The sequence below is a fragment of the Phaethon aethereus genome, assembly GCF_964289735.1.
Source record: "Phaethon aethereus genome assembly, chromosome: 5".
In the NCBI taxonomy this organism is placed as follows: Eukaryota; Metazoa; Chordata; class Aves; order Phaethontiformes; family Phaethontidae; genus Phaethon; species Phaethon aethereus.
The window spans coordinates 6,203,149-6,217,393 of record NC_138579.1 but is presented as its reverse complement, the minus strand read 5'-3'; the positions used below and the strand labels follow the sequence as shown (position 1 = coordinate 6,217,393).

Below are 14,245 nucleotides of genomic sequence, written 5' to 3'. Positions count from 1 at the left end.
TTTACAAATATATGGGATCAAATCCTACAGTTGTAGCTCAGGCAAAACCACCGGTGACTTCAGGCGGACGTGGTGCCAGAAAGGGCTAAAAGATTGACTTGCTCTAAGTACAGAGATCCCTGAACCACTTCTTCGGCTTGGCTGTCGGTGACGGTGGCGTCAGATGGCACAGCTTCCCAGCCGCCGCGGAGCGGCTCCGTGCCGTTATTTATCGCGCTTTGTTTTCTCTGATCCCCAAGATGACTTGGGCAGATTGCAAACACAACACAGAGCCCACTGACGGGAGCAGGAATTTATGTTCTAGAGCTGCGTTCTGAGCTCCTGTAAATCAGGAAACGGCCAACTAAGGATCCCAACGTACCTTAAAGCGTTTTGAAAAACCTGTCATTGAGGTTGAGATGCTCTTACTATGGAAGGGTAACGCTTCTCCCATAAGGCATCACCATGTAAATCTACACATGCGTGTGGCTTGCCTGGCAATAACAGCCATGCCAATCATTAAATTTGTTTCCTGTTGTATTCTAGTTCTTGATAACTTTGCCAGATTTTAAATGTTTGGACAGAAATTTTTCAATGCTGCTTTCCCCAGACTTTTTGAGAAAATTTTAGCTAAAGGAGTTCACCTGCTCCAGTGGATGAAGAGAGGGGAAAAATAACCCATCAATAATTTTTTTACTGGAAACCTGTGAGAAAAAAATAATGGGCAATTAGAAGTGATATCCTGCTGAATATACAAAATGGAGTGTTTCTTTACTCATAAGTCTTGACTCTGCAGCTTTAATACCCTTTTTAAGATAGCTCTTGTGTGTCGTTTATTTGCGTACCACTATCCAAATATTACTACGTAACAGCAGCAGTTGAAGAGCCATGTGTCCTATGAAAGAAAGCCTTCATGTACTCTTTCAGTGCTTTTTTCAGGGCACTAATATGTCTGCTCCATGGTTTTTGCTAATCCCTGCACTCTGAATTCTTGTAAAATTTTTCTGTACAGATGTTTTATTCTGCCACACAGCTGAAGTCCCTCTGCAGCTCCCCCTTCTCCAGCCTAAATCACACTGGGCTGGGCTGGACTTGTGCAGGCACCCTCATTGCTCACTGCAGTGACCAGGTGAGTGGTGTTAACCTGGACTCCTATAACCCAGAGAATGGATTAAAGATCTCCAAAGAGCAACAAGATGAACCCAAAACTGCTTTGAAAGCGCTACCCCGCTGCTTGCCTTGGAGAGGAGCTGAAGAAGAAATGCAGCGTGGAGATGTTCTGGCAGGTTTGGAAGCCCTGGAGACCCAAATTGGGGTTTGCTGCCTGTCATGTCTCAGCCAAGGGGACCCAGAGGTTGGGGTTTTGAATGGAGCTTTTCACCATTGCCTGTGAGACCACACTGTGTTTGCTTTTAGCCTCAGGATATTAGATCTTGCAGTTGTGGCACATTTATGTTGTAGAGCGGCCATTCCATTTTAGGTCTTTATAGGAGATTTTAAGGTATTTCTCTTTCTCACCTTGGTTCAGTAAAACCAATGGTATGGAGGCTGGACTACAGAGAGAGGAACAGAAGACAATATCACAGTCAGAGCAGGAATCAGGCAGCTTCTGCGTACAATAAATCACAACACGTGTCAATATAGTATTTTGTGTGCTCCATTCCAGGTCCTCTGGCTTCCTTGCCTTCGTGCTTCCTCTTTCTCCGTCACCCATCTTGTCTTATGCTTTGGAGTTCTCCTGAGTGAAACGTTCTATTTGAAAACATCCAGGCAATTTGGCATCAGGGCTGCTCAGTCTTCTGTAGCCAGCAGAAGAGAAGGTCTTCTTCAGAGGAAAGATCAACCCTGGAGTCGGGTGGGTGACATTGTGCAGGTGGTGGTCTCTCTCTTGGTGACTCTGGGGGTTGAAGGTAGACGGACTGTTAATTTTGGCATCACAGATAAGTGCCTGAAGTTTGATGGGATATACCTTAAGTCTTGCAAACAGTTTTTGAGGTGATGACATGGATTTTACAGAGGAGGAGGGATCGCTGCAAGCAGCAGAGCCAGTTGGCAGCTAAGGCCTCCCAATCCAATTTGTAGGAACGCTTTATATTCCCAATATGGACACTGTGGCTATGTCATGAAGGAAAGCTTGTGAATATGAACATTTTCAGCACGCAAGAAAACCCAAGGGTGGATTCTCACTGCTGGTAGAGTCCGTATGTTGCTCTAGGAGCTGTGCCAGGGCGGAGCGGTGGGGAACCTGGCCCAGCGTGTGCTCCGGCGGAGGTTCGCAGTGCCTCTCCCAGAGTGCACGCAGCTTTTGGACACGGTGCGATCCAGTAAGTATTTAATGGTACAACAAATTGTGACAGCCAAGTCACAGCAACGTCCTGCTGATGCCTTTTACTCTTAGGATACCGAGAGGCTTTTTACCTTGGCTTTGTTTTAATATCCTGCACCAGTCTGGGATCAGTCAGGGAGAAGCAAATAGTTAGTCTGTGCCCACAAGTGTTTTCAAGGCACTGCAGAAGAACTTGAGTTTACAGAGAAATGTAAAGGCAGAAGCTCAACGAGTGGCTACTCGGCTACTTTGTGTGATCAAAGAGAAAAACAGCTTTAAAAGTGCAAGGGAAAGGGAAAAGGAGAAACCTGACTTAATGCCATGGGGACGGCAGTGGCAGAAGGATTGATGAGGTCAGGGAAGGAGTTAAGAAGCCCATTTTAGCTTCTGCTGTCTGGGTGAGCATGGCGAGTTGTCCTCCCCATCTCCCTTTCTCTCTGAAGAGGTTTGGGTAGGTCATGGCAGGCAACAGTGTGCAGCCGGGCTTGGGTCGTTACTGGGCGGGCAGGGAAAAGGTTGTAGTCAGTACAGTTAATAAACCAGACAGCTGCATGGTAACTCTTAAAGTTCACTTTGTTAATTCAAAGTTAGCCCAACCGTAATTTTTTTCTGAAAACATAAATGGTAATTGTCAGTTTGACATTTGTTTGATTATCCGGCCGTTCAAGTCTTTGTGAGTTGGGCATGGGGGGAAAAGCATTCATCAACATTCCCATCAAGTAGGTATAGTTTTTCTTCTGGAATTAAAAATATGCTGCCTTCCAGCCAAATGCCATTTTCTGTATTATTTATTTGTGCTAGTAAGTAAATTGGCAATTGTGGTTTTTAAGGAAAAGGAGCCGATGCAGCCTTGTGCCATTAACTTGTCAGGGCTGAGCAGATGAAGCACGGAGCATTTCTGCAAAATTGTTCTCGCTAGCCTCATTTAAAAGGAAGTCTTACCTGCAAGAGAAAGGGATGAAATCTGTAATGTAATAGGGAAGATTGCTTCGTACAGATAGACTGATTTAAAGTAATTGATCTTTTCTTTATTTTTTACACTTTAACCAGCTCTCCTTTGCTGGAACAAGGAATACAGCGTGAAAATTGTGCACGTAAGTGAGGGAAGAGGAGAACTAACTATAGCAAATCTCCTGCTCTAATGTATATAATGGAGATGGAACAGGAGCTTCAGGGGGCAGTACCGTCCCATTTTCTCACGGCAGGGGCTTACACAGGTAGCTGTGCTGGAAGCGGGGTCTCGAGCAAAGTCTGACCATGAGGTACGAAGTTCACTCCTCCTGGCTACCACCAGTTGTTGGCTACCACCAGTTGTTAGCCCCAACCAGAAGCAACGCCAGCCCAGCGCTGGGGAACGGGCAGAGCCGGGTGGCAGCCAGGCGCGGAAGCGGTGAATGAATTTGTCCTAGGGAAAAAGGCAACGGCAAAGCTGTGCTGCGCTGCATCGGCTGCAAGGTGCAGCTACGATTCACTGTACCGTGAGATACATCAAGCCTCCTCACTACATATTTACAATTTCCACACTCTGGCAAATAAGCCAAGCCGTCCTTTTCTTGCCTTACAGCAGCTGTAGCCATGGGTGGGACAAAGACCTTGTCCTGCCTGGAGGAAGACGAAGTAAACTCAATATCCACGCCAGGCATTGCCAGTGCTCAAAACATTGGTGCTCTCTGCTCCTTGGCTCCATCTGTCTTTGCCTCCTACATCTCGTCTGATGCACAGATTGCTCGTGGCGGGGACGGTCATCTGCTGCAGTGGGAGCCTTGTCCTTAAACAGCTTCTCGGGTTCCTGAGATAGGGATGCCTCTGATTTCAGACAGACGTGAAAACAATTAACAGTAGCTGTCAGATCAAAATCTTTTCGTCCCCTGAGTGTATAGGGGTGACTGATACTTTCTGATTTCTCCAAATGAAGCTTGGTGCAGTAATCAGCCTATTGCATTTAAGGAATTACAGATGTAACGGTTGGACCAGGTTATCTGAGCTCCAGCTTAGCCATAAACCTTCCTTCTGCCCTTTCTCTGCCCTTTGGGGAGTGTAGAGGAGCTTGGGTGCCACATTTTCACCACTGGTCTGGTAGTCACGGTGGAGAATTATTAAAAGAGAAGGTGCTGGATGAACCTTCATCGCTATCAGGATGAAGTTGTGGAATGAAGATGTAAATGCTGGTTTGAAAATACAGCGAGATGCACAGGGCAGAGGGATAATGTGCAGGTTTTGCCATGGAAAAACAGAATTGCTTTAGATTATGATTAAAAAAGGGAATACGATTAAAACAAGCTGATAAGATGAAACTAAAGTGACAAGATAAAGCAGCAGGGCATCCAAGAGGGGAAGGGGGAGGTGGAACTGATGGCAGGAGGGCATGAATTATTGATCGAAATCTTCACCGGAAGGTAAAGTCTTTGCATTTTCTTATCTGGGAAAGAATGAATGAAAAGTTAACGGAATTATTAAGCAGCTTTATCATTGCATTGGAGTGGATAATTAGGCAATTAGGATTACTAAAAGTTGGCAAAGCATGAAGCCCAGAGGACTTGTGCTCCTGATTTCAGAGGGGGGTGGTGAGGGAAGCATGGAAAAGCCTTTGGCGAGAGATTTGATGGTGTGTTATGGTGAGGCTTAAAGGCAGAGCCTGGCTCTGGCACCCAGCACCCTGCAGCTTCCAGAACAAAAGGGGGTCCAAGAGACCTGACCAACAAAGAAGAACTTATTTGAAGGTGGAAGGTCCTCTGAACAGCAACAAGAAGCGAGATCATGAATGAAGGCCCCTGATAAGGGTTCAGGGACGGAGAGCACGCTTAATAATGGTACATGTAGACCCACTTTTTTTCCATGGTGGGGATGCACAGTAGCCATGGGAGTTACTGTGTAGTAAGTGTTTTGTGTGCTTTTTCCAAATCTTTGTCCTCAATTACTATACCCTCTCCTTTCAGATGAGTTGTTTGTAGCAAGACTTTGCAGGGCCAAAAGCTGAGGATGCTGCAAGATCCCTGAGCAGAGCACCAAGAGGTCAGCTTCTCCCTAGGAGGACAGTGTCAGCAGTGGTTTAGACTTGCAATGAATATGGTCTGTCACGCTCCCTTCATTTCATTTTCTTCGGTCAGGAGTGACAAATACTGGATTTTCCCCTGATGCAATTCATGCAAATGTTTCATTGTCAGAGGGTCTTTTCAACTGAACTTGGATGCAGCTTCCAAACCTTTTCCGCTTCAGTTCTGCATTGTAAATTATATTTGATCACTCCCTTTGTAAAGAGATGCTCCTCAAAGACAAATGAGCAGCTTAGGTAAGCCGGCTGAATCTATTCTTGTAGGGGATGCAAAGCTGTAGGACACAGCGGAAAGGAGAGGGATGGGAACACAAGAGCCATGTCCCACGAGGGTTAGTTTGGATTTATAGCGTTGAAGAGTTCAGTGGTGAAAGGACATGTTGGGCCGTCCAGTGCCATACACTGCAGACCCTCAGATGTCACCTATGATCCCTCTCCTGAGCCTTCAGCCTGCATCTGGCAAAACCCAAACTTCAGAAAATTTTTGCTCATGGGGCTTTTTGACTCTCCCTTTGGACCAGGTTCCTCCAAGGAGGGGTCAGGCAGGCACTGCAGGCTGCTGGTTACCTCTGCAAATTAGCCTAATTTCTTTAGACTTCTTAATAGCTGGCTGCATATTTTCAAGGGGAAAGCTGGGTAAAAATTACTAAAAATAGCATGGTGCATCTGCAACTGTCTGAATTCATCCTGGGCTGCTCTGACACCAATGCCAGACAACCGTGCTCCTCCTCCGTGCTCCTGACCTGCTTAATCTTAAGCTATATGTTATTTAAAATTAATTTGCAGAGATGCAGACATTATATAAAACGCTGAGGAAATGTCAGATTATGTACGTAATTTTCAGAAGTGCTCCGCACCGATCTGGCTTGGCTCACTGTGAAACCAAGGGATCAAAATCAAGCCGAGGCAGAGAGTTTGGACTAGCCACCATCCTTAAAATGCCGCTGAAGAGGAGCTGACGCTGCAGACACTTGTTAGTAATTTCACACCCAGAGTTTGTTGCCATTTGTTCAGGACATTCAGTGATCAGGGGAGGAGAAAAAAGGGGATGATGAAAAATACATGGATTAGAGTGTTTGTTACTAATTATTTGCTTGGGCTCATTGGCAAGTTTTCGGAGAGCGTTGCATTTTTATGAGAAGTCGCCGTCCGCAATGTTCCTCTTCCAAGACCAAGTTCAGAATATTAATTACGGCTAATGATGCATAATTAGAGTCTGAAGTCCAGAATTAATTGATGGTAGCTATTTAGCATAGATATCAATCCTGACTTGAAAAGGTGCTGTTTCTCCTACCCACATCCTGTCCAGCCTGCATATGGGTGAATAATTGGAGCAGTGAGCACTCGGTTTTAACGGCACCGTGGCTTGTCATTTCCTCAAAGGTGTTAAAACAGTTTTGTCCATTCGTGACATTAAAAGTGTTTGTAGTTCGTGGTAATCCGGTGCTGCTTGACTTGTCATGGCCCCAGCCTGCAGAGTCGGGGGGTCTGGGAGCGTGGCCGCGGCTCCTGCCCGGGGGAGCTGGACCCGCTGCTGCCACACACCCATGCCCTCCTGCCACGATGTTGAAGGGCCCACCAGGCTTTTGACCTCCTGCTGCCTTAACCTCCCAAATTTGGAATGAAACCATTCTTTTCCTCTAGCACAGGTTAGAGGCTTTCACCCAGCCAGCCAGCTTGTGGCTACATTAGAGCATCTCTCGCAGAGGCATCCAGTCTGGGAAGAAATCACGTCGTGTTGCTTTTTCTGCGGCTTCTGACGTGCTCTATGTGGCTGAAAGCAAGGTCGGTTTTAATAATAAGCAATTGTATAAATAGCAAATAAAGATTTGTACTGTAGTGTCTGTGGGTCCCAATGGACGTACTGCTGTCGTTTTGTGGAGCAGAGCGGAACGAAGCCAGAATTTGTGTTCATTGGAAGTAGGTAGTAGAATATTATTAGATCTGCCTATGACTTGTCAGAAATACTCCGGAGTTAATTGCTGCTTTAGAAGCACCGTTGTTGTTCAGCTGCAAGAAAGTGGGTCGACTATCGATGAGATCACCGATCCCATATAATTATTGTGAGAGACATGTAAATATAGGCTTTGTGCGTAGCTTGAGTTGGGGCCAACCGAGCATCACAGCGGCTGCAAGTGGCTGTGTGCACGTACCGCGTGTACGCCTGTAGCTGTCTGGTTGCGCATGGAGGACATCAGTCCAAAGCTTCAAAATGTGCACTGTGGTTTTAAAGCTGTGGCAGTTACTGCGTGACTGTGAGTCACCATCGCCACTCCTCCTCTTTGGCGAGAATTTTGGGACGAATTCCTTTGGATTGCAATATTTGTGTTTTTAAGCAGAATTTTCCCTGTGGTTGGTCTTTCCTATGCCCGTCAGTGAGGCGGTGGTGTAGGGGCTCTCCTTGAAAGCCTAAATGACATTTACACCTGGTGTTTGTTTCAGTGTTACTCCTAGAAACCCAGCTGAGAAACCTAGCCCAGGGGAACCACGCATTTCCTTCATCTCTGGTATTCCCCTGGGAGTGAAATTCAAGGCGTGCAGGCTTGGGCTGGCAGATGATGATGGTGATGGCACCTTCATAAATTGAGTTTACTACGCCTTAGTCCATGGAGATCAAGACTAATGGTGGGAAGAGTTGGTAACAGCAGAGCTCTTGTCCTCTTCTAGTGCTGTGGGTATCTGAGTATGTCTCCTGGACAACTCATTTTATTTCTCAGCTACCTGTCAGAGATTAGGTGAGTTTACATGTATGCTCCTGTGTCTGTTTCACACTTTTTTCCACTTCTAGGTAATCTGGGATCCTTCTGTTTGGACAGTGTTATGTTACTAATAGTTAAAAAGAGAGTATTCACATCACTTTGAACTTGTTAAAATGACGCAGTTTAATTCAGTGCTGCTGACGTCTGGGATGAGTCTTATTACTCCCTAGCTGCTGTGCTTCTCCGAGCTGTATCTGAGACATAAGAAGGCCATTTACTGGTGGCCCTGCCGCTGCACTCTCCCCGCCCTTGGCCAGGCTCTCATTCCAGAAGGATGGTTACCCCGAGTGGCACATGTGTACGTGCAGGCTCTGGTACTGCTAATGCAAGCTTTGAAGGGGGCTTCTCTAAGCAAGCGGGCTTGGAAATAGGGCCTCACTCCATAAACAGTGTGTTGCGTTGGGGATCTAATGTGTCCTGGGAGAAATATCCCTCGGAGGACGTCGGTGCATCTGAGAGTCCCCTTGTGCCTGTAGCATTGTCCTCCTGGAGAAACAGAGATCCTTGACCAGGGCTTAAAACACGGTTGCCAAACCCTGAAAAAACCCAACATTTAACTGTTTTCTTGCCTCTTACCTATGAGCAGGAATGCTTTAAAACATTAGTGCATCTCTCAAGGGCTGAGCATTTTGTCTTCGATGCAGCGCAGTCGGATCCAGCTGCCTGCGGAGTTAATGAGTCGTGCACCCGCTGCTAAGCGCTTGCGGTTCTCTGAGATTAGCCGAGTATGTCGTCCCAAAGCACATGCCGTTAAAGACTTTTAATTCTTGGTATCGTATTTCATTTCATTGCTTATAGTAACTGTTAGGAAATGAAAGTCTCTGTGATGGCGGTATGAATTTACTTGGTTTGGTACTGTAGCACCTCCAGTGCTATCCCGGTCCTTGGGTCTTATCTGGTGACTTCCCAGAGCAGGCAGTGGCTGCTTCCAGAAAATCAAAGGAAATGAAAGACAGGGAATAATACCTTTTTAGGCATCATTACAGGCTATGCCAAATAAAGGGAAGAAAATCTGTGTGGAAGAGGCAAGTGCAACGGGATAGCCATGCTGTTAAGGCTTTTTCCTTTTCAGACATCCCAGTGTGTGTATGAGAAGTGCTGGTTAAAAACCCACGACCTGAAATACTGTTTTTCATCTTCCTTTTTTAATCAGTGAAGATGTGAATGGCACACGCAAAAGTGAGCTTTTTGCCTGCCAACTTGCTTGAAGAGTTTCTCGTGTTGATTTGCTGCATTTGTTCTTTTTCATGAATGAGAAGGGAGGCAATCTAATGAAAAGTATTATCATCTTGTCAAGTTAATTAGTATCTATTTTAATGCTATCATTATCGTTCATTACTAATTAATGTAACATAAGTAACATGATTACAGCTTTTTTGTCTTATTTTTCAGTGAGAAGCTGGATGGAGAAGCTGAAAGATAAGGTAGGAGATTCAGTGTTTCAATTACTTTAAAAGCAAAAACATTTTTACTTGCAGGAATAAACTCTTGTCAGTGCAGTTCATTATCTCTACAAAGACAATTGAGAAAGGGGCTTAAAATTTTCCCTGTGAGGCAATGAACAGATGCCGCTGCTCTATATAGTGGTGCAAATCCATAGTACATCCCTGATGAGTAGCAACTAAGAGTAGGAGGGACAGGGGTATTTGATAGACTTCTCTGCACTAGAAAATGACCTTCTCTTCAGACTACCCGAGTTGCTTTTTTAAATTGCCCTCTAACTTACGTCCACCCCTTTTCCCTAAGTCCCAAGCTTGGCTCTGGATCCCTCCTGCAGCACAGCGTGCGAGGCAGGGTGCCCTGCCACCGCTTCTGGACGAGACCTTTCCTGCCTCCGCATGCAAGAAGAGCTGCAAATTCCTGGAGGGAGAAAGCAAACATAGGAAGACTGAAAAGATTACAGACTCTGGTCTTTCATACTTGTTACAGGGTGGTGGTACGTGGAATCAAGGAGTTGTGCTAGCCACAGACAGTGACGGCTTTTTAGGCTCTGCTGCCCTGGGGCAAATATTAACATTTTGAAATGGTTGTGAAACCTTCCAAATGTTGTGTTGATGATAGCAAAGCCATGAAGCTAGAACTGAGGTGACAGTAGTGTTTTAAGACAAGAACATTTTGTGACTCAACAAGGTTTGGAAGTTCTTGAACAGGATCAGAGTTCATAGACAAAAAAACCCCCACCACAAGGAATAATGACTTGATAGGAAACTCCAGCCCCTGAAAATACATCTCTAAGCTTATGCAGATCGTCACCCAACAAGCCCAGACTTCCCATGTGATCACCACCAAATTTCAGCAGCATCTTACCATCAAGTCTGAACAGAGAGATGGAGTTTAGGTATCTGATTTCCAGGACTGGGGACAGGAAGGGTTTAAGGTGGGTTCCTGCCCAGCCCTTATGCAGTTGCTTTTCTGCCTACAGCAGGAAGGAGGCATGTCTAGTGTGATCTATGCTCATAGCAGATCACGTTGGCCTGGGATTCAGCCAGAGCAAAAAGGACAGAGAATGGTTTTCTGGATGAAGGTAAAAAGCAGACACAAAGACTGGTGGAGTGCCTGGAGTGAATGTAGCATGCGTGGGTCACCTGCTCATGACAGACCTGCCCCAGCCAGCCCAACAAAAGCTCAGGGGCATCGGGCATCTTCACACTGAAGCTGAGGTTTCTTTTCTCTTGGCACCTTGTTGGCTACCTCTGTCCTTCCCCATTGCAGAGGCAGGGTGCATGTTCCAGTCTCCAACAGAGCTGCTCTGTAGAGTCTGGACCTCCTGCAGGTAGATGTTGGACTGCACGGCAGTGCCCGGCACAAGCATTGGTGTAACTGGGCATCTGCTGGTGTCCATCTAACGGAGAGACTCAGCCCTGAGCCTTCTCCCTCCTTTGGGGAACGGCAGATGTGTGGAGGCAGAGCTTTCATCTTGCTCACATTTTCCCTTAGAGAAGCCCAAAAAACCCCACTCCCTCACTCCCCCACCCCCAACCAAATGCTGGTGAAACAAATCACTCCCAAATAAACCTGCTCACCCCATTTCCTCCTCTTCCTTGTTGAGTTTATCAGCACCCGTCATATGTGCCCCTCTCATTTGCTGTTGGCAGAGACCTGTCCTCTCTATTTTACAATCCCTCCAGCCAGAAGAGGATCCCAGCACGTGATGGCCCCATCCCTGAGAGATCTCTCCTCCTGTGTCCCTCAGGGCTGCTCTGCTGGGAGAGGGAAGGGTGTGGGGAGCGTGGGACCAGGAGCATGGGGCAATGACAGATTTATGTCCGGTCTTCTGCAAACACTGTGCAAATGTTGCATTTGGTATGCCAAATAATGGACGTGAGGTTCCTCTGAAGTCCTCTGTTGCTGTTATCTCAGAGTCCAGTGGAGCCAGGAAGGTCGTGGTCATGGATTGGGTGTATTAGAAGCATCCCTAGGATCTGTAAAGGTGTTGCATCTTCCCAAGGGGGAACGGGTGAAAAAGTGGCTTTGGAGCTGCCTGTTTTTACAGGCTTCCCCCAACAGCTGGGCCAACGAATTCTACCCCAAAAGCCTGCAATGTGAAGCAGATCCAGGACCTGTTCTCCCAGCCCTTCTGAGTCACACAGCCACACTCATGAGGGCTTCTGCCCCTGCCTGATAGGGTATCCTATAGGGTATCCTACATGCTTCACATTGCAGGCTTTTGGGGTAGAATTCGTTGGCCCAGCTGTTGGGGGAAGCCTGTAAAACAGGCTGGCCAGGCGTGATAAAGGCTCGCGGACGGGCTAGAGAGTTCACCGTACTAAAACCAGTGATTTCTGATATGGAAACTCAGCTGGGCAGCAGCTAAAAAAACATTTCCAGTCTCCCCTTGCTGCCTGTCCCAACAGCAAGATTCCAGAAATAGAAAAACCCACGGTGCACTAATTAGGTCACCCAGTTAAGGCACCTTAATTGCCTTGCAGAGATACAGTCTTTTAGCTGTGTTCTCACTAACCTCCTTTTTCAGGAGCTGGGGTGCAGGTGCGCAGGGCCCCTCCAAGCATGTGTGCTGAGCGGGGCTGGCTTTGCTGGGAGGTCGTTCAGGGAACCTGCAAGATGCAGCTGAAGATCCCTCAAGCCTCGGGATGCAGGCACAAAGGTGTTAGTATTTAAAGTGCCGAGCAGCATCTGGAGGGGTTTGGGAGAGCAAAACAGCCCTTGTTAGCGTTGTATCTGCCCTAGATGAAAGCAGCTGTTTTCATTCTCCAGGTGAATATACGAAAGCAGGGCAGTATATGCTGAATAGCTTTTTTTTTTCCTTCGCCCACCCAGAGGATTATGGAAGAAAAGCAATTACGGTGTAAGCATGTGTTGTTAAGTTGTGTTGCAGTTTGGGAATGCAGATGAAGATGAGTGGTTGTAAGCAACGGACTGAAGCTTGCTAAGAGCTGTCTGATAGTCCTCTGAATTGTGCATGTGTCCCCTGGCAGGTGTAAAATCTATTTTGGGGAGTGTCGATGGAGAAGGGTAAGGCTGTAGTGCCACAGCAGAGGACTCTTGCTGCAGTGCAAACGAAGGCTGCGCTAATGAAGGAGGGAGTCAGCCTGTACCTGCCTCCCTTGAGCTCCACTGAGCCCCCCACCCTGAATTAGGTGAGGATGCTGAGGAGGATGCTGAAGCAATTTGGCACTTTAAACCTTGGGTTAACTTTCATTTAAAACACTAATATATAAAATAACAAGCACTTGGGAATATTTTCCAAAGGATTTAAAATGTTTAAATGTGTAATTTTAAATTAGTCATGCTATCTATATTTTTTTTAACGGGCAGTGCAAACATATAGATCATAACAATTGAATTAGAGCTGATTTACGTTTGCTGTGCTTCCCTTGAGGCCAGCTGAAGGTGTGCGTGCCCTCTCTCTGTGTCATCGTCCTGCTCGTGCAAGTGACCCCTTCCCACGCAAAGCGAAAGAGTTTGGTTCAAAGATTTTGAGTACGAAGCCGAGGAGGCTCAGGCTGGGCTGGGCAGGGAGAGGGCAAACCGGTGCTTCTCCCTGCGGCATGTGAGCGCAGCCTGGCGTTGCGCTTCGGCTCCCTCAGAGACCCAGCCGCAGGCGTGGAGGGCAGCTTCTGCCGTCCCACACCGGGATGTGGCCCTAGTGTCCCAGGGCACTTGCTCTCCCATGCCGACGTGTCTCTGGGAAGCGTGGGTGCTGTGCAGTGCTCTTTACAGAATCACAGAATCACTAAGGTTGGGAAGGACCTTCAAGATCATCAAGTCCAACCATTAATCGAGTGCCACCATGTCCCCTAAACCATGTCGTGAAGTGCCACATCCACACGTTTTTTGAGCACTTCCAGAGATGGTGACTCCACCACCTCCCTGGGCAGCCTGTTCCAATGCCTGACCACCCTCTCAGTGAAGAAATTTTTCCTGATATCCAATCTAAACCTCCCCTAGCGCAACTTGAGGCCATTTCCTCTCGTTCTGTCGCTAGTTACTTGGGAGAAGAGACCAACACCCTCGTCGCCACAACCCCCTTTCAGGTAGTTGTAGAGAGCAATGAGGTCTCCCCTCAGCCTCCTCTTCTCCAGACTAAACAACCCCAGTTCCCTCAGCCGCTCCTCATAAGACTTGTGCTCCAGACCCCTCACCAGCTTCGTTGCCCTTCTCTGGACACGCTCCAGCAACTCAACATCCTTCTTGTAGTGAGGGGCCCAAAACTGAACACGGTGTTCAAGGTGCAGCCTCACCAGTGCCGAGTACAGGGGCACAATCACTTCCCTACTCCTGCTGGCCACACTATTCCTGATACAGGCCAGGACGCTGTTGGCCTTCTTGGCCACCTGGGCACACTGCCGGCTCATGTTCAGCCGGCTGTCAACCAGCACCCCCAGGTCCCTTTCCGCCGGGCTGCTCTCCAGCCACTCCTCCCCAAGCCTGTAGCATTGCATGGGGTTGTTGTGACCCAAGTGCAGGACCCTGCACTTGGCCTTATTAAACCTCATACAGTTGACCTCTGTCCATCGATCCAGCCTGTCCAGATCCCTCTGCAGAGCCCTCCTACCCTCCAGCAGATCAACACTCCCACCCAGCTTGGTGTCATCTGCAAACTTACTGAGGGAGCACTCGATCCCCTCATCCAGATCATCTATAGATTTTGAACAAGACCGGCCCCAG

The 14,245-nt window shown here is 47.4% G+C and overlaps 1 protein-coding gene across 1 annotated transcript in view; it reads left to right on the top strand.

Annotated features, from left to right (window-relative positions):
* ARMH4 (armadillo like helical domain containing 4) overlaps positions 1–14,245 on the top strand; it is a 63,792-nt gene that overhangs the window by 45,940 nt on the left and 3,607 nt on the right. The window contains exons 5-6 of the mRNA XM_082000861.1: positions 9,509–9,540; positions 10,542–10,640. Coding sequence (XP_081856987.1) covers positions 9,509–9,540; positions 10,542–10,640 — 131 coding nt within the window. The remainder of the gene's footprint in view (positions 1–9,508; positions 9,541–10,541; positions 10,641–14,245) is intronic.